General features: G+C 40.0%; 1 protein-coding gene across 2 annotated transcripts in view; it reads left to right on the top strand.

Annotated features, from left to right (window-relative positions):
* Positions 1-522: 522 nt before the first annotated feature.
* ITGA2 (integrin subunit alpha 2) overlaps positions 523-26,905 on the top strand; it is a 71,098-nt gene continuing 44,715 nt past the window's right edge. Inside the window, exons 1-2 of one of the 2 annotated variants that reach the window (XM_057403053.1) lie at positions 523-584; positions 20,100-20,223. In XM_057403053.1, coding sequence (XP_057259036.1) covers positions 539-584; positions 20,100-20,223 — 170 coding nt within the window. In that variant the 5' untranslated portion in view covers positions 523-538. Of the gene's footprint in view, positions 585-20,099; positions 20,224-22,721; positions 23,246-26,905 lie in introns of those variants that run through there. The other variant, XM_057403054.1, reaches the window with a different exon arrangement.

Below are 26,905 nucleotides of genomic sequence, written 5' to 3'. Positions count from 1 at the left end.
TTAAATGGGCAATTTAATACTGGAGGAAGACAGAGACTTTATGATGTTACATAAGCCCACGTCTTACCGTGGTTCCTCATTTTCCTGACTTCAAAACTCGGACAGAAGCATCCCCCCTCCTCCAAAGCACCGTCTCAGGACACCCTGGCCCGGCTCCCTCGCCCCGGAGCCCTCCTTCCCCCGCGGCGCAGAGCAGTGGGCAACCCTGCTCTGTGCAGCCCCAGCGGGAAGACCGCGGGTGTCCCCTCTAGGGACTGAGACGGGGGAGAGCCGAGGGGCACAACCCGCAGCGGACCCCGCAGGGTAAAGCCGGGACCCCGCCGCCCACCTCCCAGGGGTCGGGGGGGCGATGGGGGAAGGGGGGAGCTGCCTCCGGCCGCAGGGGGCGTGGAGGAGGAAGAGGAGGAGGAGGAGGAGGAGGAGGAGGAGGGGTATTTCGGGGCGGCAGGAGCAGGTGGCGCTCAGTGCCGCGCTGGGAAACAGCCGCTCGGAAGCGGCAACAGCGTGGCTTTCACTCCGCACCTCTCCGCAGCGCGCCATGGGCTCCGCGGGCGCGGCGCTTCCGCCGCTGCTCCTTGCTCTGGGTAGGTCGGTCTCCTCTCCCCGGGAAGGTCGGTGTCACCCGCGAGCGCGGGGCGGCAGCAGCGCGGAGCGGAGCGGGGTTCGTGTGGGACTGGGTCCGGCTGCGGCCGCCGCCTCTCGCCGAGGTGTCGGGGATGGGGTAAAGCCGGGTGGTGGGTGCCCGGCTGCCAGCGCCTCTGGGGTTTCTGGGCCAGAGGCGTGTGTGGCTGTGGCTGCGTGTGGAGTGCAACGCATTGGCGGCGTTTTTAAAGCAGGTTAAACCCCGAAACTCCTGGACAGGCGCGGGGTTCGCCTTCCCGTGAGATGGAGCGTGGGTGTGCTGGGGTGGAGGGAATGGGTGCCGTCCGATGTGTGAATTTTCGGGTGTATGCTGGTTATACCTTCTTTGAGAGGAAGATGATGAGAACATCGTGAACGGTGTTCCTAGTTTGCAAGAGTCCTCTAGTTCTGTTCCCACCCCATTGAGCAGATGTCACTCCTTGGAAGAGGACAGGGAAACTTCAACCATCTGCTCCGCCTCTTGGCTGACTAAATTACCATTGCGTATATTTTCCTGGGAACTATAAGCCATCATATTCACTTGCCATGAGCAAATTCCCAAGTACTTTCAGAGTTTTAATATTACTGTATACTCTCACAAACCCTTAATTACCAAGTCACTGAAGAAGCAGCATGAAAATGAGTTTCACTCATGATGAGCTGTTCTAACTTGTTCTTTCGGTAAGTATAGCGAGCGCTGCAGTGGAATGTGCAGCTGCAGGGTATGAAATCGAATACAAAAATATTAACCTGTGATGAGATGCACGGTATACAAACAAGCTGGTAATTTGGTTTAGAAGAAAAATCCTTCAAAGTGGCAATGGGCAAAACATTCACTCTGCATTTTGCTTAATCAGTCGTTTATTCTCCTGGCTACAGTCACACCAAGACCATTAACATGCCTGTAATTCATGGGATTTTAGGATTTACAAAGATCTGTAGAGTGATGCTGAAAGCAGAAGATAAGGACTCATAGTGAGAGTAGGATTCCCCTGGCAATGAGACTGACAGATGTGGGATAGGTCTGCTTTGTTCAGGCATTACCTATGATTTGTCTTCATTTTTACAGTTGAAAGCTGTCATGAATTTGATTTCAGATGTGTTGTGACATTTGATGTTAGTGGATGTAATTGCTTAGTTAATACTGGCCTTTTTGATCTTGAAGTAGCAGTAGGGAAAAGAAGGTTTCAGGGGAGTTTTCCCTGAGTGACTTAAGAGTCCTGCTGTGGTGGTGCTGTTACACCTCTCCCATAATAATTTTCAAATTGATTGAATTCTGATGGACTGTTTTACTTTCAAAGACAATATTCTTGAATTTAAGTGGGCTAACTTGGCTGAATTAGTCAGGACTTAAAGAAAATATTCCAAGTTTATTTTAAACTTGATTTTATGTCAGTATATTTACTTTTGAATTATCAGCTGTATTAAGTGGACCACATGGGGTATTGTTCTATTGTGTTTCCAAATTCAACTAAAAGTAATGCAATGGTTAGTAAAGGTCTGGGTTATTCATTGTTGTTCTGTATTTTTGTATTTGGAAAGTCATTAAAACTTTGTAGATGCTACAAGAAGAAAGGAATAGAAATGCAATAGAACTACCATTTTGATAATATGACTTTGCTACCAGCCTTGTTACTTGTTGACCAAAAAGTATATAGCATACAGAAGTAGATTATATTAAGAGGAGTAACAATAAGAGAAGGACTTAACAGGACACTCTACAACTAAGCCTGATGCTTCTGTTGTAACACACTGCTTATAGCTGCTTATAGGTTTGCTATATGTAGTTCTTTAATTACATTTTAAGCATCCATTTTTTTCCTTAGACTGTTGTTAAAAATCAGTGCCAAAATAGCTCAGCTCTTTCTGAGAGTGAGGCCAGTGGAAAATACAGTAGCTTTCCTGGGCTCAATTCTAGTTAACATTTTCTTTGGAAAGCCCTCATGCTTCAGAAGAGATATTTGAAATTTGGCAGGAAGGTGCTATTTGCATTGTCTTGAATATCTACCAAAATTTGGCCAAGTAACAAATCTTTGGAAAGCTGAATTTCTCTGCAAAGAAACATTTTTATCAGCTTGATTCTAACATACATTCTGGCCATCCTTGGTGCAGAGCTTGGTCAGACTGTTGGTGTTGTAGTGGGATGGAGCTGTTTCTGTGTGAGGCCTATGTCTACACCTGCAAGCATAAAAACTCTCTCACTTGTGTTCTCATGTTATCTGGTGTTTTTACAGCATTCTCCAAAGTTGTTTGAGACACTGCTTTCCAGTTTGCTTCTGGATCCTGGTCTTCTGATTGTCCATTCTGGTTAGCTGATTCCTGGGCTCTGGGTGAATCTGCTTGTTCTCGTATATATGAGAATAATTTACTTCAGGGTCAATTCACAAGTAGTAGTGTTGTAGGATCATGCCTAATGAAGGAAATCAAATTCAAGCCCTTCAAGCAACCATGCACCTTCCTCCCATAACCCAGGAAATTAATAACTCTGATATGTTCTTAAAATCCCCATTCTGTGAAGCTTGCATCCCTCATACTATTTAACTCTGAAGTGAAAATCACACCTAAATAAGGGTTATGCACTTTTGGTCACAGGTACACCACCTGAGGACCGTGAGTCCTCAAGCCTCCCTGTGGGATGCTGGCACCCCGGAGGAGAAAGCAGCTCTATCTGAGATGGGGAGAGGAATTTCTCTGAAACTTTGGCTAGAATCTGGAATTTCCAAGTGTAACCCCTTTTTCTGTTTGGTATGTATCTGACCCTTGCTGATGAAAAAGGTCATGTTGTCTTCAGGACCGTCTTTGCAATGGGCTGTAGAACTGTACAGAGGATTAGGAGAGGACCCTACTAACAGTCTTTCTTAAGATCATTTTTGTTAAAACTGGGATGGAAGTTGTGATAAAAGAGCAGAGTTTAACGTGCAAACAGTAGGAAGTGCCTGACATAAGTTAATAACCATTTGTTAGGATTTGTCCCTTCTGCACACCAGTGCATCATGCTATTGCTGGCTATGGACAGGGTAAGGCAGTGTGATCAGAGAAGAGTCTGAGACTCTTGCCTTGCTTAGTTTTGGAATTAGAAGGTGCTCTTTGAACAAGAAAGGTGCAAAGAAGAGAGAGGAATATTTTGCCCCCTTTGTAAAATTGGATTCTTTCTCTCCATTTTTGTCACAAAAGCTGAGTGTGATTTCAGGCGAGTCATTTAAATCAGATCTTTGACACGTGGTTGGACCTATTGTGCTCTTCTCTTTCTCTTTGCTCAGCCAGGGGTTCTCAAAACTGAAGCTGCGTTTTCACGATCTGGTTAAGCTGACCTGAATGTGGGGCTGACGCTGCAAGGACATTTCGCCCATCCCTGATAGTATGTTCCCACCAGCTTCCTGTGCTACCACTGTGGCTTGATCTGGGGAAGAGGTCAGGGACCCATTTGCCCAAATAATTTTTTCCCTTTTTTGGGCCAGGTCAATTTTGGATATGAGCTAAACTGATCCTGTTCATTTGAGCAATTTGTTTGTTAGCGCTGGTACAGGAGACAGTCGGAACTCATGACCAGAGGAGGGAGGGAGGCTGGAAAAGTCCCTTTCACTGGATTGAGCTGATTGTGGAAGTGCATCTTATCATTCAAAGCTGTTGTGTATTCACAGCTGTGAATGAAGTAAATGGAAATTGCATTTTGAATGTGCTAAGTGTTCTGAAAAAATAAGGTTTTAGCTGTGTGACTAGATAGCCAAAAGTGGTAAATACTTTTGACCTTTTTTTTTTAATGGAGTTAAAGATGATCTCTCATTTCACTAAATGCTGAAAGTAGTTTCTCTAACATTTGCAAATACTTACATGTTAATGGTCAAGATATGAAGAGGTGAATCCTCAAGGAAGCTGCTAATTCAGTAGGTTGAAATAGCATATGTAAAAAGTACAAGGCCATGTACTGAGCACCAAACGCTAAACTTATAACTGAATAGGAAGTGGAAATTGCACATTTGGTGCAATAAATGAAACCAGAAGTCCAGGTGAATGCAGTGTATGATTTAACACAAATGCACACACATCAACTTAAAGTTGTACAACCCATCTTAATTTCTTCCTTTCTCCGTATTTGTGATCATCTTATGTTACCTTGCTGGTTAATTATTGTGTTTACGAGTAGTGTTAATATTAAAAAATAATTATAAAATCTGGAGATTTTTTGAAGGCAGGACTTTAAAACATGAATTTTTCTTAAACTAAAACTTTCTCTAGTTTTCCCTACTCTAAGAGAGTTTGTCAGCTTGTAGGGGCAATATTATATGTTATTTTTGGAGTTTTGCCTTTCACAGCATTGCACTTTGAAGTAAGGCTTCGTTCATACTGTATTACAGGACTAGTATTTTACAAGTGATGTTTATTTTGGAAAGCATGCGGGGTATTACCATCACACTCCTAAACTCATTAACAGTTAATATTTATTTGTGCATAATTTAGGCAAAGTCAATGTTAGACCTTACCAACAAGTTTTAACTGTGTGCTGTCTGGCTCTGGAGCAGTTTTTGAATTGTTATTTGCTTTTTTGATTCAGTGACAAAGAATTTTCATTTAAGAAGACAAAGAAGTAAAAGGACTAATACTACTTGGTTTTATTGTGTTTCTTACCCACAATATATATGTTACTCATTGCGGTCTTTCCTCACTATTGTTAATTTTGAACGAGTGAAAGTGGGGTTTGCATATGCTTCATGTAATGTATTTTTGTATGTATTTTGTAATGGAGATTGCCAGTGGCTTAACATCGAAACAGCTAAATGTGAAAAAAATACTCGGGGTTAATGCAGGTAAAAGGGGGTTTCTGCATCTTCAGACAAGTAAAGCAAGTCATTTTCCCCAGCAGGAATCTTGGGCAGTCTCTATCCAGTGTTGCTATTTTCATTTGAAGGTTCCCTTTGTTAGGCTCTGTGCAGGCCAGTTCCCATTTCCATGGTGACCATGCCGAAATGCAGACGGGACACAGGCTGGATTCTCATCGGCATAGCCGTGCACTTGCATACCAACACATGTTATCTGCTTGGCTTAGGACATTTCCATTAGCAGTTTTAATGTTTAGGCCTTCTTTTTCACATAGTGATCTCTGGCCCTTTGATACTGCACTGTGTTAGGATTTCAGACCCTGCACAGCAAGGGAAAGCAAGTTGATAAGTTTAGTTTTGTGTAAATAAATTGGCTGTGCTGTTCCCATTGAAATTAGACAAGGACATCAGAGAACTGTCTCAGCCTTGGTTTCCATTCCTGTAGAAAAAGATAATGGAGAAGGATTTTTATTTATAAACGATTAGGTGAAAGACTGACATGTATCTGTGCTAAACAGTTATATGAACATACCCTTTTCTCTAGGCACTGATAAAAGGATCATAAAAATAAATTAATGTGAATTACACGGGATAAATTATACCTTCTGCCTATATTAGCTATAAAGCAATATGTGATAACATTCTTCCTGCTCATGCTGCACTCATTTTCTGGAGGTGAAGAATACTAAAGACATCTAGTAGAGTCAACATAAGCTGTGTGAGCCTTTCCATTGCTTCCAAATCAGGCTGGGAGTTCTGAATTACCAAATAACTCAATATTCTGAGTGCTAGTAATTTTTACTTTGAATTAGTTCCTGAACAGCATTATAGGACCTTCAGAGCATTAAGTTAGTTTATTTTTTCCTGGAGAGGCAGTTTTGTTGTTTTGTTTTTTTTTTAATCTAGTAAGACTCACATACTGTTCAGGACTTAAAAGAGGTATTATACAGGCAAAGAAGTAAGATCAACACAGGCTCTTTGAATGCAGGACGAGCAAAGACATCTTGTGTGTAACCAAATGACATCTGCATGGTTGAATGTCACACATGATGAATGTCACGGATTCTTTTGTCCCTTTCACATTACTGGTAGACAGGATGAAGGGCTTGGAAGTTATGCACAGCCCTGGTGGAACTCTCGTGCCTTATTCGTGATCTATTTTGCCCTTTGTATCCTGCTTCCAAGTTCATCATTCTTTCTTTATTTCATACAGGATATTTTTTAATCATGCAAATTTTCTTGGCTAATACTGTTCGTTATTTCTGAAGAACAGACAAAAAAGAAACCTTGAGGAAAATTACTGTTAACAGACTCTTTGGAAAGGAACATATTGCACAGTGGAAATACCACGGGAAATAATGGTGATTGAGGGTGGTGGTGGGGAAAGATTGCATTATGTTTTTACCTTACGTCTATTTATCAGTCTAATTCTCTGCTTCTCTAGAGAACTATTCAAATATAAATATATAAACAAATAACTGTTAAAAAATTAAGATTAAAAATAAAAATAGATAAATAGAAAAAATAATAAAACAGAAAATAAAACTATAATATAAAAACAAGGAAGCTGGCAGCAGTTGGTGCTGTGTTAAGGCTGCAACATAAAGCTGTATGCAGTAATAAGACTGCAGATGCCCAGGCTGCCTTAACCATTGGATTATCCAGAAAATAACTACCTCAACTGATGGCAAGATCAGGTTTTTGTCTGAATGAGGAGTAGCTGACTCACGTTTGGCTCACGAGCTTACTGCGGTGATGGCTGCCATTATTAGAAGTAGTGAACTTTTTGGGGGAAGTGTTTGTGTCATGCTTTGTGCTGCCAGGAGTAAGGCAGCTGCCCACAGGTAAAACAGCTGGATTAGCTAACAGCCTGTTTACCTTTTTCACATACACAGCAGTCACTTCTCATAACTTCTTAGTTGTTGTGATTGTTGCATTTATGTCTCCCTTCAACTGCAAAAGTGCACCGAGTAAAAAAAATAAAAAAATAAAAATTCTACTTCATTGAATAATTTGCTAAAACAACATATCAGGAAATTCCTGGATTTTAAGCCTAAATTTACTCTTGGCTGGCCCTGTTCTTATAGTTAGCTGAACATCTATGTAGGTGTCCAAATCAGGGCAACCTGTGTCAAGGGTTACTGGCCTCATTTCTTAATAGCAACTTGCTACAATAAGGAAAGTAAACCACAGAAGAACCCCCTTTATGTACACCTCTCTGGACAGAAGCAGATGGGATATCTTGTCCCATGGCAACTAGTGTGACCTAGATGGTTATGATTGCAATGGAGGGTGTGTGACTCAATAGTTTCTGTGCTTTTATCCTTATTTGCATTTTCTATTTGAGGAGAACGGTAATTGCTAACTGAAGAAAGGCACAACATTTTCTTAAATAGTTTGTCATTGATTCTATTTTCTTAGCTGTAAAATATAAGACAATAAGAGTAGAGCTCTAATAATGAATTTGAGAGCAATTTAATCCAGTATGCCTACTGTGTAGCATAAAATTCAGTTATCTTTATATGCAGTGCTTCAAATGCACATAGAACTGATTGGATTGATAGATGTTAAACTCAGATTTAGCTGCAGTTTCTCAAATGAAAATTTTCTAAGTGGAAGAAAAGTTTAAGCGTCCTGACACAAAGTATGCTCACCAAATAGAGTTCTCATTTAAATATGCCTAAAATACATATAGGTCAAATTTAGGACAGTAGAAATTACTGAAAAAAAAAGTAATTCTTTTATTAAAATAGGCAAAACAATAAACAGAAGAAAGGACAAGCAACACTGCTTGTATAGTAATCCTTTAGTAGCTCTGCTAATAATAGTTGTTCGTTTGAATGCAGCAAAATATCCTTTAATTTCACTGTCGCTACTCGCTCTTTTTTTTTTTTCTTTTCCAAACTGCCCAAGGCCAGTTCATCATATTGAACACTAAAAAAGCCCAACAAACTTTATGAGTCTCTGGAGTTGTCTTTCTGAGAAGTTGACAGGTACAATAGGCTTCGCTTCTCTGAAGACAAAAAGCAACTGTTCTGCTTTTGTGGAAGCAAGCATTATCTCCAGAAAGCTCTTCTTAAATGTACTTGGGTCCTTTTCTCTGACCCCAAAATGTACAATGACTGCATTTTACAAAAAAAGATAACTTCTTTCCGTACCCTGACTAGAGATAGCTAGTCACTCACCTGACCACAGGCATGCAGTGTCTAGTGAGCAGGCTGAGGACTGTGAGGGTACGTGCTGCAGTCCCACTGCACCTGAAACCTCATTCCTCTGCCCCACAGTGCAGAGTTAGGTGCCTTGGATGCAGCAGAGACATTCAGACACTTTTAAAGTGCATGAAAAACATTTGGTTGCAAAGCAGGAAGGCTCATGCAATTAAACAGTGGGGGGGTGTTTGAACTCCATCTGTCTCAGGCACCTGTGTGAGGTGCCTCCTTCCTTTGAGGTCAAGGGTGGGGAAAGAATTCTGGGTGGTAGGTGTCCAGTTCAGCTTTATCAGGACGTAGCTGCCTTAGAAGTGATGGTAATAGTCACCTGGGAAACATCGGCTTAGTTCTCCCTTAAGGCTCATGGCAGTGGACCCTCACCTCCCAGACTTTCCCAGAAGCGTCTTTGCTACAAGGCAATAAAATAGCCAAGAGAAACACTCTCCAATATTGAAACCAGATCTCTGCTCATCCTGGGATGCACATTTATGTTTCCAGACAGACAAGCAAAACCAAATCTTGCCTGTGGCCTAATGTCTGTGGCACTTAGCTGGGAGGATAGGGGTTCTGAGTTGGTCCTTTTGGACTGCTAATGCAATTCACGTTTGTTAAGTAGACAGTGCATAAATTAAGTTATTTAGCTATTCAGTTAAATCACTTAGAGGAGAAATTATTTAATTGGGAAGCATTCATTACCTCTAGCCACAGGAGGCAATGCTTCTACCAGAGTGAGTCTGCAGTAGGGTAGGATACCTTGCTCTTAGACAGGGGTGCTTCTACAACTGTATCATATTCTAAATTTTTATGCAACTTTTCACTATGCAACCTATGTGTCAGATAATTTTGAATTCATTCTAGGTTAGGTAGCTACCAAAGCCTGGGTTTCTTGGATTGTTTTCCTCATTTTATTGAGCCTAAATTCTGCCTATACACTGCCTGGTACCAGAATTGATCATTTCAATGTGTATTAAAAAAGAATTTCAGACCATCTACCTAACATTCAGGCTGCCAGGCCAAGAACTCCCATTACGATCGGGGGGGGGGGGAAGGAATAGTTGTTAAGTCTGCTATAGGAAAACAAAAGTTCTGATAATTATAGCTCTTCCAACTATTGTATTATATATCCTGTGGAGGTTTTCTTGTTGCAGGAAGCTGATGTAGCAAACTTTTTACAGCTGAGACTGTTGTTGTTTCTGGGGTTCTCTGGCTAGCCCTTGAGGAGCTGTGAGGGAGGAGCAGGGTTCTAAACACCATGTCCTAAACGGTGTGATGGTGGTGTCCATCTCGAGCTACTGCAGTCTTCCTGCTGCAGGCTATGATACTGGAGTGGCAGAGGGGGGTGATGGCAGGTCCCTCAGCCTTTTTCTGGTTTAGCCTTTCCAGGTCACATTTAACAATGATATAATAAATATAATACAATATACTAGTATGGTATAATACACTGAAATTTTCAAAAAGCCTAGAGTGTGATATGGGTAGGGAAATACAGACACCTTTGGTTGCCTTCCTGTCTTCTTGAGACCTGTGTGAAGTATGCATTTTTGTCTGTGTACAAACATGATTTCATAGAAGTTGAGATGAGCAAATGTGGCAAATAAAGTATAGAGATAGCAGTCACATTGGTTTCTCTGTGATGACATGCATTTCCTCCCTTACAGTTGTAACGTGGTGCATGATTCTCTGTGACTATATTTGGAAATAATGGTGGTTTAAAAGAAGGGTCAACAACTGATAATATGGACACAAGGGAAGAGAATTTGCTGGAGTGAAATGCCAGTTGAAAAGTCAGCTTTTATCATGGGGAAGCATGCAAAGTTTTTTAATCATTACATGTGAAGTCAGTGACATAACTTTGTATATAACATATGTGTGTACAGATTGTTAGCCTCATGTACTTCTAATCTCTTTGTGGTACTGTTGAGAACAAATTGTGGTACTCTAAGGACAAAGTTGAAATAATCCTGTTTGTTGTTCCAAGATAAAAGAAAAGAAACACTGCAGGTCATGTTAAAAAGATGCCATTTATGTGAGTTTTCTATAAAAGAAAGTTTTCCCACTGAAATTAATGATGGAAACATGCCAGGACAATAAATTTGAGTAGGCTTGAATACTTGCTGTCTATATTAAAAACATACAGGAAGTTGTCAGTCCTGCAGGAACTGCTCTTAAGCATTTCTTTGGAGTCAGTCCTTGTATGTACAGTAGATAGTTGAGATTTTTTAACTCCAGATGAAGAGCATTTTGTTTGTATGCCCTAAGGAGAGCAATGTGTGGGCTACAAATAGGGAGTTATCAGGAAAAAGACAAGTCTTTTGGAGTAACTAATGCAGTCATGGGTAAATTTAATTAGATCTCTTACTGTGCAGCAGTGCCAGAACAGTAAAATAGACAGCACCTAGTCATGTTATCCCAGTCTCTCCAACTTTTCATTCACAATTTATGTGTCATATCATGTTTGGATTGCTTTTATAGCATGTTATTGGTAACACTTCAGTGCAGCTTCTTGGATCATAAACAGTTGTAATTGAAAGGCAGTGACTCAGGCTCTCACATGCTTGGAGGCTTTCAGCCTGGAAGCTGACCTACTTCCAGGAAGAAGAAGTTGGCCAACTAAGCCAAGAAAACTTGATGGGGGGGGGGGAGTGGAAGAAGAGGGGCAGGAGGGAGTATTATTACTAAATGAGGCATTGTTTTTCCTTTGTTCTGGGTATGTGGGTTGGGTTTGGTTTTGGATTTTTTCTTGTTTGTTTGTTTGGTTTGGGGTTTGTGGCATATAATTTATTTCTACACTGAGCATTATAATCTCTATTAATTATTAAATAGCTTGAGATACTATTGCTGATGTGAAAAAAGTGTCAGTCTTAAGATAAAAGAAAGTAAAAGAAATAGGTGAAGCACTATAATGAAGACTTGCCTTTTAATGCTTCTGCAAACATAGTGAAATATCAACAAAGTAACTGAAGTGAGGATTGTAAGAAACTCAAGAGTTTTAGTACGAAAAGTCCAGATTCTTGCCAATTGCATTCTCTGCTCTTTTTGATTCCTGTCAGAGGTTCCTGTTGTCTTTGTTTAGAAGGTTGTTCTCAGTAAGAAAGCTGTTTGATTTAAAATAAAAACAGATTAACTGTGATTGTAAACCTGCTATTTCAGTACATGAGCTGGATACCTACTAGCCATTGTTTGTATATACTGAAGAAAAAAAATACCAAAAATAGAGAAGTAAATATACAGGAGATAATTAATGAGAAAATGTTTTTTACTTGTATTAGCCATATTGGGTAAAGGGTAATATACTTTTCCGTTAAGTGGGTTGGATTCCCTATAGCCCTGACCGAGTATACTAAAGATGTATTGAAAAGGTCTTTCATATTTATGCTTATTTACAGAAAAGCCCCAAACATTGCAACCAGTATAGAATTCCTTTACATGAGCTTGATTTTATGTCATTGTCTGTGCATGTGCACAGTGCATGTACCACTACAGTAAAGCAGATCAGGCTCAAGACTTACACGTTGTGGGGGGAGGGTGGGTTCCTTTTTTGGGTAGACTTGCTTCTTCCTTGAACAAGGTCATTGCAGTGAAAATTGCTCAGTGGTTTCTGAAAAAAGCCACAAGGAAGAGTATCTGTACTGCAGTTCAACGGAATCAAGTAACTGCATGCTGTTTGTTTTGTCTTCTATATATTTACAGTCTTGTCAGTAAAACCTTCAAAACACAATGGATTTATTAAAACAACCCATAATTTGAAAAGCTTACTCCGGAAGAACAGTTGACTAATTACAGTTGGATTATTGGTCTGATAACATAGGTTCTGAATAATGAGAGTAACTTTACTCTTACTCTTACACCAAAATATTGTTGCTGTTAAAAAAAAAAAAAAAAAAAAAGGAAGAAAGAAAAAAAAGGAGAAAAGTAACAGTAAATACATTTAACATGAAGCAAATACTACTTGACTGCCCTCTTTCATAACTTAATTACTTTCCCTTTCTGCCTTCATTCCACCTTCTGCCTAATATTTCAAGGACAGGAGGTGATTATAGTGCAAATGGTATCTGTAAGTGCCTGTATTCCTTTACTGACTTTAGAACCTGTGAGCTGGTTTCTGCAAATTTTTGCAGAGGGATGAAAAAGAATAAATAGTTGGGTATGGGAGAGAGGACAAAAGGTTTTTTTACAAGTTCCCAGACAACTGAGGAGATCCAGTGTGACCTTGTACGGCACAAACCACCAGAAAATCCACCTCAAAGGGAGCTCTTAGATATACTTCAGTTATGATGAAAGCTTGAGCCAGTGTTCACAATCTGTTGTGAGATGAACCCAGTAGACAGCAAGAGTTATGACTTCTCTCAGCTCTCCTACCCCTGTCTTTTCTGTGTCGCCAGCAGGGTCTGACAGGCTTCAGGGCCATGCTGATACGTTATTTGGAGGAAGAAATCTTTGAGATCAAAGGGAAAATTTTCATTGTGGAACTTGTAGTGGCTCTCTAGGAGCATACTAACATAAAGGGTAAAGTAATGATACCCTCTTCTGGAAAGAATAGCTACTTTAAAAACACTAGACTGAGCAATTAAGGCAATGTAGGCTGTACACATTTCACTGGCTGCTAGTCTATGAAACTGCTTCAGGAAGCAGATAATAATCCAGTCAGATTTTCTTGACACACTTCTCACACCCCCGCCTCTTCCAAACCATTCATGGACTAAAAAATCTTGTGCAAGGATGTGTGTAATTCTATCTTGGTTTTACCCTAATGCAAGGTCATGATCTTGCTCTTCTGTAGTGACTGCATGCTTTCCCCTTCCACCCTCAAATCCCCTAGCATGCTGATGACTTTGGGTTTGTCAGGGTCTTCTGTCCTGTTAGAGATGGCAAAAGGGGCAGTGGTTGTACCTGTGGCTGTGATACTGAGCTGAGGGGAGCTGACAACAGAGGCTCTTTCTTTTCCCTCTTCTGGCATTATTAGTGGTGTGAATGCTCACTCATAAAGACAAATGGTTGCTTTGCTGCATTATATAACAAATTTTTTTTCTGTTCTATTGCTAATACTTGTTGAAAGAAGCAAACACCATACCTTTAGGGAAAAAAAGGTGATGAAGTTTCCTTCATTGTAAAGTTTCTTACTGGCAAAGTTAATACTAGATAAATTTAAAACTAACGTGTAGTGTGAGGTGGATCCTTAGGACTCAGTGGTCAAATTCCATCGTGTCTTCTTTTTAATTTATACTGTGATTGCCAGACCTGTTTGATGCCAGCTATAAATAACAGCAGCAGTGAATGCCTCTATTTGACCGGGTGATTTCCTGAGAGATGAGATGTGGCATAACTGCGTCTGTATGATTATGGGATTCTGTCATATATTGCCATCTGAAATTGGAGCATCACCTTTGCAACGTAGTATAAAGTGACTGAAAAGTCAATTTTATTATTTAGACTGCAAACAAAATGATGTGTTCATTATGACACTTATGACACAAAATGCAAATTAATAAAATTCTTAGCATATTTTATTAAACTTTTATAAACTCATTTTGCAAACCAAGTAATTAAACACACAAAATCTGATTTCATTTTTTCTCATCCAATTAGATTAATCAGTATGGCGAAAAACTTCTTTGAATAAGGGGTTACAATCAGATAGTTATTATAATTATGACATTAAATGATTGATTACCCAACAGACATTTTCTGCTTGCTCACTTTAAGCTGTGAGCTTTGCTTACAAAATCAAACCAATTAGGAACTGTGTGTACCTAATACAAACTATTACTTCAATAAACTTGCTTCAGCTTGTACTTCAATGGCAGCGAACAAAGGCATTAGAGCCATCATTAGAGATGTCATTTATAGTTACAGAAGAATTCCCACACGTTCAGGCTTAAAGGTGCACAGTCAGAACATGTATTGGTTTTTATCCTACTAGGAGCAATAAAATGGTGGTGCAGAAGTATATAAGCAGCTATACTCCTACATTGTAGCTCTGCAGGTATACACTGCAATAATGCAGTTGCTGAAACATGGGAATTCCCAGAAAAAAAAATACAATGCAAAGAGATAATGGAGTTTATTGGAAAGGTTACGGATCCTTTTATCTGTCCCGTTGATGATTTTTTCCTAACTTTTCATGTCTGAAAGTTTTTGGGAGCTATTCTGCTTGAGGAAGGTGTCCTCTTTAAGCCAAAGCACCCAAGCCCCCTAACCAGCCAACAGAGGGAAACTGCTGCTTTTGAAGTCTTCAGAGGGGCCTTCAAAAGCTTTAGGCTTGTTTCTGGCTTCCTTTGTTCCACTCAGTCTGTTTATGTGAGTGTAAAGAAAGTGCCATTTACAGACAAAAGTTAGGAAGTGGATTTTTACTTGCCCAACTAATCTTACCATGATTGTTAGGTCACATAGAAGTCTGTCACCAAAAGCTATTAAAATCCGGATAGTGAATTAGTTTTCTCTATTTCAAGATTCTAAATTATCAAAGTTCATTGCCTGAAGGCAGCAACAGATACTGAGTATTTCCAGCCTAGAATATACAGTAGTTTGAATCTAGATGCTTCAACGATTGGCACTCTTTTAAGGCATAAGAGACCCTCTTATTCTGGCTCAGGCTTAAAATAGGTTTCAAGGAAACTTAGCATTTTCTCTTTTTTTGGCTACAAATGCTTGAATTTCTTGTTCTGAATACTGTATTTAGATAAATGTACAAAATGGATAAAAGATTTCCTTATAGTGTAAGCACTATATAAGACAGAGGAAAATGGCAGGAAAATGCCTAGTGTGTTATAGCAAGTATACACTAGCTAGACCCAAACTAAGTAAGATTTTTGTGAAGTAGATCTAAATATTTAAAACCTGCTAATGATTATAAAAATGTGGAATATAAAACAACTGTGACTGAAATATGCTGAATGTATGGTTTATCTTATAATGTTCTTGGTGGGTCAGTGTATTTTCCAGCTTTTATACTTTGATTTTGCAAAGCGGTCATGAGCAAGAGACAAAGCTGATCCATAAGAAGATTGTCAATGACCTCACATCTTCAGAAGTGTGTTTTTCTGGTTGCTTTTTAGCTCTTTTCTTTTTGCTCTCTTTGACTAGCTCCCTGGCCAGCAAGCGAGGGTGATAGAGGAAGTTTTGAGAAGAGACCTGCCCAGCAGACACTTCTCCCATTATTCTAGGTAGAAATTCTTGCCCTCAAAGAGCAGTGCTCTGACGTTGCAGTAGTGCAAATTGTTAAAAAGAATACAGTCAAGCCCCAGTGTAAATTGGAAAGATGGGTGGAATGGTTCAGTGAGGAGACAGGGTGAGAAGCTGGGGAGAAAAAAAGAACATTGCTTCACTAAGTCCTGAGGAGCTGCAAGGAGCTGAAAAATCCCCAGTCTGGGCCAAGCATTATCTTTGCTCCTTGGAATCAGCCCCCATCTTGGAGAAAGCAGGACCAGAAGAGTGTCCCTGGAAGGGTTGCTGCAGTGCCTGCAGGAGGACAAGTGGGGAAGAACGACAGGCAACCCATAGGCCAGCATGTGTTGTGTTGCCCCTGTCTGACCTGTGACAGCACCCTAAGGAATTTGAACCAGCAAGGGAGCATCGCTTCAGGCCGTTGGTTGTGATATCTATCTCTATAGTTTTATCCAGTTCTGGAAATTTCTGCCCTGGCTGCAACATTTAAAAACCCCTCACCTCTGACACAATTCTAAAAATCTTCTGTGCATTTGCACTGAGGTTGCCCCATGCATTTAGACAGAAGACATTTAGCAAAGTTACCACTTGACTAGCAGTGTGAGTTGCTGCTGACTGTAATAGTCCAGAGATTCAAGAGTTTTTCCCTAGAAGCCATTGGATTTGAGGTCAGCCTAGAAATGTTTATCATTCTTGGATACTTTAGGCTTTTCATTCAAAAGCCAGCATTTATTTCCATGTGCACCATATAACTTGGAGAGTTACTCTTTTCCTTTAGTTGTATGTGGGATGGCATTGCAGTATATTCTCCTGTAGCCTCTGAGAATGGGGCACTGGTAAATTGTGCTTGATTTCTGACTGAAGATAGTATAATTTGGAAACATCAATCCCAGAAATAAACCTAGGATATCACATAAGCAAAATAGTTTGATAAAATGAAAGTATATATTAGATCATAAAACTCTTCCCTCCCCAAAAAATGAGACACAAGCTACGAATATATGTGGTTGTGTTTAATGTCCGAAGTATTGAAAACACGGGATGATATGTCTGCACACATTCTCTTCCCCAGTCTTAAATAACATGACTCAGGAAATGTATTTTTCTCTAACGATGTTTCTCAAGGAACCATACTTTTAGCAAAGGGTGATTTCTTGCTTTCCAGAGGCTAGCTGCAGATAATGGTTGTTTGAAATAGCTAATACGATTTCCTGTTATGAGTTTGTGGTAAAAAAGTAGTAACTGAGTGAGCAGTATTTAGTCTTCTGCTAGTAATGTTTGTATTTTCTATTCTGTGGGAAAAAAGGTACAGAATTCATGGAATTTTTTTACATGTTGTGAACTTTCCCTCAAAATTGCTGTTATGATTTTAATATTCACACTAGAGTTGTGATGTTATTGCTATTACAGCTGAGCTACTTAATGGGCTGTTTTATGCTGATATAATCCCATTTAACTTCTCTTCCAAAGGTGATGTTGGGACCTGGAAGAGAGTTACGACAACGTCTTCTCTGCCAGCAAAATTAGAGGAACTCTTCAAATTTAGTCTTACATTTGGAGATGCCAAAGATCATAGAATTATAGAATAGTTTGGTTTGGAAAGGACCTTAAGATTATCTAGTTCCACCCCCCCTGCCATGGGCAGGGACACCTCACATTAAACCATGTCATCCAAGACTCCATCTAACCTAGCCTTGAAGACTGCCAGGGATGTAGCACTTACCACTTCTTTGGGCAACCCATTCCTCACTTACCACTCTTTGGGCAACCCCTGTGCCTCACCGCCTGCACAGTAAAGAACTTCTTCATTATATCTAAGCTGAACTTCCCCTGTTTAAGTTTGAACCCGTTACCCCTTGTCCTATCACTACAGTCCCTAATGAAGAGTCCCTCCCCACATCCTTGTAGGCCCCCTTCAGATACTGGAAGGCTGCTATGAGGTCTCCACACAGATTGACACGTCTCTTTAAAGGGTCTCTGTTATAGGAATTATCGTAAAGGCTGCCAATTTACTACAAAATGACTCAGACTAAGTAACTATGGTGAGGCATATTTTGTGTGTAAACTCATTGTGACTGGGCACACAGGAAGGGAGGGGAAACATGGAGGATGCTGTCTAACCAGTGAGCAAAAGTGTGAACCTGCCTCACCTGTGAACCTTGGGCAGTAACTGCACAATGCAATCACAGGTCACAGAAAACATGACCTGTGATTGTTTCTTCCACTGCTGACATTTTTGAGGGGTTTTCAGGAGCCCTGAGATGTTCCTCAGCTGGGCTGTGGCTTGTTCTTGGGATCCCACTGTTGTCTCAGTCCTGGCACCTCTGAGCTGGAGGAGGACTTATCTACTCCTGGCTTTTAGGGGACTTTTTTCCTGCAGTTTCTGTAGTGGACATTCTCCTAGATGTTCACCTACGGCTCTTGATCAGAAAGAAATCAGGCCCTGCAAACTCATGATATTTAGGACCTTGTCCCTAGCCCGCACTTTCAGTACCCCCCCCCTTCCCCGAATGACATGAAGTGGCATACCCTTATTCCCAGGGACGCAAGTGCCCAAGGAAAAAACAGTTAATGCCATGACAAGAGCAAAGTGGAGTTTCAGTGTTAAGTGTCATGATTTATTACTGAAGTTATATCTTGCATGTTTGTATTTCTAAGTTTTCCTGTTTGGACAACTGTTCAGACTGTTTGGACTGAAAACAAAGGCTTCTGGAGTGATAATAAAATGACTCAAAAGTGTAGATTATCTGATGCAGTAGAAGATCTGGTTTTTCTTCCAGTCTTTCAAACATTAAGTTGAAGATAGACACTAGAATATAAAAGTTATTAGCAGTTATAGTCAGTGCATTTTCATTTTGATGAAAACTAGCTGGATGTCCAGGCCCAAATAGTTACGGTGAATGGAGTTAAATCCAGTTGGCAGCCGGGCACAAGTGCTTTTCCCCAGGGCTTAGTACTGGGGCCAGTTCTGTTTAATGTCTTTATCAGTGACCTGGATGAGGGGATCAAGTGCACCCACAGTGAGTTTGCAGATGACACCAAGTTGGGCAGAAGTGTTGATCAGCTGGAGGATAGGAAGGCTCTGCAGAGGGATCTGGACAGGCTGGATTGATGTGCTGTGGCCAATGGTATGAGGTTCAACAAGGCAGAGTGCTCGGTCCTGCATATGGGCCACACCAACCCCCTGCAATGCTACAGGCTTGGGGCAGAGTGGCTGGAAAGCTGCTCATGGAAAAGGACCTGGTGGTGCTGATTGATGGAGCTGGGCATGATCCAGCTTTTGCCCAGGCAGACAAGAAGGCAAACAGCATCCTGGCCTGTGTCAGCTGTGGTGTGGGCAGCAGGGCCAGGGCAATGATCATCCCTTTTACTGGCACTGGTGAGGCTGCACCTCAAATCCTGTGTTCAGTTCTGGGCCCCTCACTACAAGAGAGACATTGAGGTGCTGGAGCAGGTCCAGAGAGGAGCAAGAAGCTGGTGCAGGGTCTGGAGCACAAGTGTGATGGGAAACAGCTGAGGGACCTGGGGGGGTTTAGTCTGGCAAAGAGAAGGCTCAGGGGGGACCTTATCACTCTCTAAAACTACCTGAAAAGAGGATGAAGAGAGGTGGGTGTTGGATTCTTCTCCCAGGTAGCATAGAACAACATAAACCAGCTTAAAGTTGTTCCAGGGGAGGTTTAGATTGGGTATTGGGAAAAATTTATTCACTGAAAGTGTTGTCAAGCATTGGAACAGGCTTCCCAGGGAAGTGGTTGAGTCACCATCCCCGGAGGTATTTAGAAGACATATAGATGCAGAACTTAGGGATGTGGTTTAGTGGTTGACTTGGCAGTGCTAAGTTAATGTTGGACTCAATGGTCTTAAAGGTCTTTTTCCAATTTATGACTCTTTGTACCTCAGCAGGCTGATGTTGTGTTTGCTGTGCCATAAGCATAACTTATGCCTTAAGATAAAAGAGGATAACAGACCTCTGAATCATATTTCTTGCCTCCCTTCAGCTAAAACATTCCTGTTCGTAATGCTGCAACTTCTGTTAAGGCAAACAATGAATGAGTCATTTGTCTCTATCCACAATATTATAATACATGTAAAGAGTGCTAGACAAGCATTACGCATGGGCAGATGGGTGCTGTAGGCAAAAGGGCTGTGTTTTTTTTCTTGTATGTATCAAAGGCTACGTTTTATTTTCTTGCACTGGGGGAGCTGGCACAGATGAAGAGGCTTTTTCACTGGGATCAAAATTCTTCTTTAATTGCTTCTGTGGTAATCATAATGTTTCTGTTAACAGGCATTCTTCATAACTGCTGTGAAGCCTACAATGTTGGGCTACTAGAAGCAAAAATATTTTCTGGTCCATCAAGAGAACAGTTTGGATATACAGTTCAACAGATTATAAATGAACAAGGCAAATGGTAAGCTTGAACAGCTTGTTATATGTCCAGTTAAAGGTAGCTTGAACAGCTTGTTATATGTCCAGTTAAAGGTTAGGGAAAAAACTGTTGAAATTTACTTTTCTTTTATTATTCTGCATTTCATTTAAATGTGTTCTGATTAACTCATTTTCATATTAGAATAAATACTTACATTATTAAAACAAAAGTTGAAATATTTTAAAGATGGGTGCATTTGAAGGTTCAGGCTTTTTTCCCTTTACACTGTGCAATCTGAGGTCTTCTGTTAAGCTTTTACTTTCATGTCCAGTACACCAGTTTCCTCAGACTCATGATTTCTGTAAAATTTTAACTCATTTCATCCCTTCCTGGTTTGTTACACATGACATGTACACGGGATATTTTTCCATTTTAACATTGTTGAGGTAAAACAAATTATTAGGGCTGAGAAGTTCTAATTAATGATAATATTAATATTAAAATAAGTGAGCTTATATCATTTTGTGTATGATACAGCATTAAACATTCACTTCTCAAGGGATGGCATGTTTGCTTGTATGTAATAACAAAATCTTAGTAAAGGCCTTGTTGTCTGCTGCATCTCTTCGGCCATAAAATTTGATGCAAAATCCACTGTTGTCACAACATTGGACTTGATGAGCAATTAGTAAAATATTTTTAATAGTAATGTTGGTTTCGGAAAGAACTTGAAAATACTAACCCAGAGTAAGTCCATTCAGTGGAAGACACATTATTTTGTCCTCTGCAGTCTCAGCAACCACAAAACTTAATGTGTCTTTTATGGCAAGGACTGAATTACTATAAATAGTTCAGTGGTACTTAACTACTTTGAGTGGTTATTTGTGTATGCACAATATTAAGTCTATAGCAGAAAGTCGCACAAGTCATGTATATTATCATAGGCCAAGACAATATTTTGATGTATTATTCTCTGTGGTTTGAAACGGTGTCAGAACCAAAATAGCGACAAAGTGGCATGTTTGCTCAAGTGATGATCGGAGAATAGTAAGTAGCTGAACTTTTTTCAGTAAAAAGAAAGTAAGATGTCAAAATCTGAAATTCACGGAAATGCATTTGAAAATATATTTTACAGTAGTTTGCAGAAGACAACCATACAAAAATATTGAGCTGAGATATTTATGCATAGCTGTGCACAGAGACGCTGTGCAGTTGCAATTGATTGCGTATGTAAAGATGTAAGACTACCTAGATGTCACTGCATCTCTGGCATTACTGTTTAACACCAGTGACCAGGAGGAAAAGTAAGAGGAGAGCAGAGCTGTGTCCTCTGAACTGAGAACTCATTGAGTAGGCTCTCAGCCTACCCCCACTCCTTGACTGATGTAGCAGCTTCTCACTGTGTTTCTGCCTGCTTTAATGATGTGTTTAGTCACCCATAGATCAGAGCTCTCTTCCTTTGAAACTTCTTTGTAAAGCCATTGAAGGAGCTCAGGAATGTCTGCTGAAGTGAATTGAATGCTTTGGCTCATAGATGGAGAAATTATGTCCTATGTTTTAGCCGCCTTGTACGTTTATCTACAAGCTTGCAACAGGAGAAATAGGTTCCAGGATTAGTCTGGAACCTATTTCCGTTTTGTATTTCCCTATTTAATTTTTACTTATAATAAAACCCCTCCGCTACCACTTTCTTGGATCATGTGTGATAAAGTTCAGGAAATCGAGTAAGTTTCGGTTAACTTTTCCTATTATACAGAATCATAGAATCATTTAGGTTGGAAAAGACCTTTAAGATCATTGAGTCCAACCAATCTCTTCCCAAGCATGAAAATATTATGAATCTGGAAAACTTCTGTAGACAGGCACTTCATTATTTGTTCATTCACTGCACAGTGTCTGATCATAGCTCCAAAAATCAGGGGAATTCTAGCAGCTCTTGTTTGAGTAACCGTGACTTGTTAGAGACTCTTCAGTGAAGAAAAGGTCTTTTCAGCATCCCTCTCAAGAAATCACTGAACAACCTTAAAAAAAAGTCAGTCATGGTTTACCGTCTTGTTCTCTTCATTTCTAAGCTATTTTCCTTTTTTTCCTTTTTTTTTTTTCTTGTGTGCAGTATTTAAATTTAAGAGCCCAACACCACTCAAGCTGTTCAGTGGAGCTGGTTTCTTCTACAAGCAATGCAGAGGCTACAGTCTGTGTGCAAAGACCTTGTTGACATGGCTGAGTTAGGAGTGAGATAAACAGTCTGAGCTTTGCATAAGAATGGGATGCTGCTTTCTGTTAGAGGGAAGTGTTTATCACTGTATGCTTTTATGGAGACCATCATTGTGCACCAAGAATGTGATGCACTTGAAAATGTCGTTCAGGCACAGTGGGGCTGCTCACAACATCAAATGTTGCTGGAGTGGCATCTTCCTCCAAAGGAGAGGTTATCCAGAATCTGAGATCTTCCAGAAATTTCATCACTTCCTAGACCTCGCTTCTGTTAATAAAATAACATGCTGCTATATCAAATACAGCTTTAAAAATCCTCCTGTACTCTCTCAAAGATTACAAAGGAGAGATACAGAAAAAAAACCAACAGATGCTAGTTACATTATTCAGCTGTATTTCTGGGAGGTACATCTCCTGAGGCAATAAAAACTATAGAAAATGATAAAGAGAGGAAAATCTTTGCAGAAGTTGGACTTCAGACAGTGGTATGTTATCACTTTTGTTGAAGATGAGTTCAGAGAGAGAGAGTGAAGACAGTCAAACCAGCAGCACAGGTCTATAAAGGGGGCTTATACATGTTGGAAAACCATGACACAAACCAGCAAGGGAGCCCTTTTAGTTTAGAGTCAGATGATCCAGGATAATTGGACACTGAACTGCCGTGCACTGATGAGCATTGATGGCATGTGAGGCTCATAAATAAGGACAAACTTGCAAGTCAAGCCCAGCTCAAGCTTTTCATGGTGTCTGCTGGGATTTTCTAAACAGAAGCTCTTTAATGAACTCAAGGAAAATTGTGAACACCAAAGAAGCTCATCAGTAAGAAAAGTTTAGGCAGCCCATCACACAAGTAATTACAGAAACATCATTCAGTTTACACTCTTTCTCCCTGTCGTGAAATCACCTGTATTTGAGCCTTAAACTGAGATCAAGTTCTGTCATTTTATAAACACAATATTTTAGAAAGGCAGATTGTACCCTGTCAAGTTTGTCTTGAATGTGCATGCCCAGAACAGAAGCTGATACTACATTCTGCAAAGATAGCAATACTTACTTCATGCTCATACTTGGTTTTATATCTGTCCCAGGTGAGGAAGATTGGATAACGGTATATAACTAAATGCATTGTTCTACACAAATGTGTCTTCAGTCTGTGGGTACATCCCACAACAGTGCTAAAGTCTCAGACTGCTGCTGAGGAACTGGTTGGTATCAAGTTGCAGTCACACTGCTCAGTTGTGTCTGTGTGCTTATGATTTGGATTTTTTAAATTTTGTTTTGGAATTTTTTATGGGATTTTTCTGAAGTATCTTGTTTCATTCCGTATCATGTCAGTAATGACACTTTACGCTGCCCTTGCTGGTGTATCACATAATCACTGCACTACTAAATAGTTTTAAAAATCACCACATACTTCCCACTAGTCCTCACAGCCCAGTGGCCTTTCTCCCAAGGTGGTGTCCTGCCTCTTCAGACAAATGAGGTATTTTTGCTGAAAAGACACATTGTGTAGCAACTGTTGTTGAAATCAATACATTTTAAAGCCTTATAATTTTAATGAGGAGGGTAATTTCTGCCAACTTTTTTTTTTTCTTTAAGAAAAAGCTGCTATTGTTACAGCTCTGTCTTTTCAGAGCCAGGACCACTGCTAACACTGAGTTCTTCGTCCAGTTTTTGCTTAGTCTGATTGCATGCCTTACAGTTTGCCTCTTCACTGCTTGGAGCAGCTCTGCCTTCTGTCTTCTAGACCTTTTAAGTTTGTTAATTAAACTTTCTTGCCCTAGCTCACTGTAGTTTTTGAAGTTTTGAGTATTTTCTTCGAGAGATTGGAAGTTCTAGATGGTGACAAGTGGTTCAGGGTGTGCTTAGAAGCATCTCTGAGAGTGAAGAGTTTTCTGGTTTTCATATCTATTCATCACTTCCTGTAATTGTAGGGGAAAGGGCCAGATGATTTAAAAGGTCCTTTCTACTTCTGTTTTCCTATTTCCTATTAGCCATCTTTGTGTTTAGAAGACACATGAAAGAGAAAATGCATGAAAAAAAAGAAAAAGAAAGGAAATGAGAAAATATAAAACTTGCTCTGACAACAGCTGGGAATTCGGCCCTTCACTGTGAATTCTGATTTTGTTTTCTGCTACATCACACTTTGCCAGTTACTAGCTTTGTCATGGTGTAATTTCCCAGAAATAATTCCTGTTGCACTTTGATCTGCCACTCCTGCAGCCTGTGTGGTATGGCATTGCTGCTGAACTTTGACTTCCTGTAGTTCCATTGCTTTGTGTACAGTGTTGGAGCCTTATTAAGGAGCCGAATAGTAAAAACAGTGGCAGTGTTACACACTAATCACTATAGTATTGTTTTAAGACAGTCTACAAGGACACATAAGAAAGTTTTGTAAAAAAAAATATTTAACTCATGGCTGAAAAGGATCCTTAATTAACACACCATACATTATACAGTTTATTTGGAAACAAGCATTTTCAAGTATTTTAGTGTTCGTTTCTTACATTCTTTCCTGATCCATTCTGTTTCATTCTGCTTTATGTGCATCCTGTTTAATCACAGTAAAAAATACTCTGTAGTTAGCAGGATGCTACCCAGGTACTCTTCTGCTTTCTTCACTTCTGATGTTTCAGAAAGATACTCGTGCATTTTCACAGATATTGTGTAACTCTCTATTGTAATAGTTTATGTTACTTTTCAAAGGCAAGAAGAACTTGCTGATTTCTAATATAGATTAAGGTTAGTATTAAGTAAGGCTCAGGATATGAAAGAAATAATAATTGAGTTATTTCCTAGGACCTTTGACAATTAATACCAAATATATAGGGCTAGGCTTTGCAAAAGTTGGTTGGTAACTTTTTCTCAGGAGAGTATTGATGGCAGGACAGGCTAATTAAGTCAAATAAGGGAAAGCGGTTAATAACTGTTCATTTCTGAAAATCACAGTGCCAGTAACAGTTCTAAGTGTTAAATTCTGTGTACAGGGTGGCATTTTTTGGCTTACAGTATAGTTATAGCATTGAGATTTCTTCATGCTACAAGTCTACAAAGAAAGCTAATACAACAAAGGGGAATACAGTATAATAACTTGTAAAGTATGAGGAGTGCAAGCTAAATGAAAGACAAAATTAAGTTTGCTTTGGACACAGGTGGCATAGATTTAAGTTTGGGTTTAAGATTAGAAGAGTTTGCCTTGTTTGGCTTACATTTTTCTGTCTGTATCACACAACAGCCACAAGGGTAGTTCCAACAAAAGTGTAATTGTTGTGAATATTGAGTCCTAGAAGTGGGTTTTGTATAAAGAGTGATAATTCCTTGTTTTAAATAGATGTTTAGGTTGGAATTAATGTTGAGGTTGGGGGAAACATGAGTTTCAGAGCTCACATAACTGCTGAGCACCTTAAGGCCCAGAGTGAGCATAAGTATGCATGCTGAAAGGGAGAGAATTGCTTCTTCTAAACTCTGTGGATAGTGTTTGTCTCCAGACGGAGTGGTGCATGGGTATTTCATAGAATCATAGAATAGTTAGGGTTGGAAAGGACCTTAACATCATCCAGTTCCAACCCCCTTGCCATGGGCAGGGACACCTCACACTAAACCGTATCATCCAAGGCCTCGTTCAATCTGGTCTTGAACACTGCCAGGGATGGAGCATTCACAACCTCCCTGGGCAACCCATTCCAGTGCCTCACCACCCTAACAGGAAAGAATTTCCTCCTTATATCCAATCTAAACTTCCCCTGTTTAAGTTTTAACCCGTTACCCCTTGTCCTGTCACTACAGTCCCTAATGAAGAGTTCCTCCCAGCATTCCAAGATCTGTTAAGGTCATTCTTTGAACAGTAGCTGTCCTCAGGCAAGGACTCTGGAATACATTTGGCTTCTGGGAAACTTAGAAAAAACATACAAGTATTTATAAATGTACAGTGCAATGTTCAGCTTCACAGTTAATGTGGAAAAACTGTTCCAGTTTCAGATATTACACCTGCAGTGCTGCCATCCTTTTTTAAACTCTTTTGTGTTTCCATGAAAACTGTTAGCCCTTTCTCTCTCCAATCAGCCCACTTAGTGTTTTATAACAGTAATCAACTCTATAGTCCCTAACAAGGGGGAAGGCTGTATAGCATGTTTTCCTCCTGACAATCACTACTGACCAGTCCTCTGTGTCACTGTAGGTATTTGTTGGTTGCATCATCTATTGGTGCATGACTGATGGAATAGTTTCTCATGAACCCTGGTTACTGGGTCCTCAGCTATGATGGTTCTGGTTTCCACTGTGCAGAAAAGACTGTACGCCTCAGAAAGTAGCAAGAAGATAAGAAGCTACCTCACAGCTAAGGTAACATACAGTGGTTTTATATAGAGAGTTATTTATATGAACATGAATGGCATGTTTAGAGATGGTAGAAGTACACAAAATCCTGTTCCTGCTGCCTGTGTAATCACTGTTTTTCAACAAAGTAATTGAGAAGGCAGCAGGTATTTTTAAAATATTCTGATACACATGA

The sequence above is a fragment of the Pezoporus wallicus genome, unplaced genomic scaffold (assembly GCF_028554395.1).
Source record: "Pezoporus wallicus isolate ANWC-B61680 ecotype Strahan unplaced genomic scaffold, APGP_CSIRO_Pwel_v1 contig_2997, whole genome shotgun sequence".
Taxonomy (NCBI): domain Eukaryota; kingdom Metazoa; phylum Chordata; class Aves; order Psittaciformes; family Psittacidae; genus Pezoporus; species Pezoporus wallicus.
Note: the sequence above shows the minus strand (reverse complement) of the source record. Positions and strands in the feature narration are given on the sequence as shown.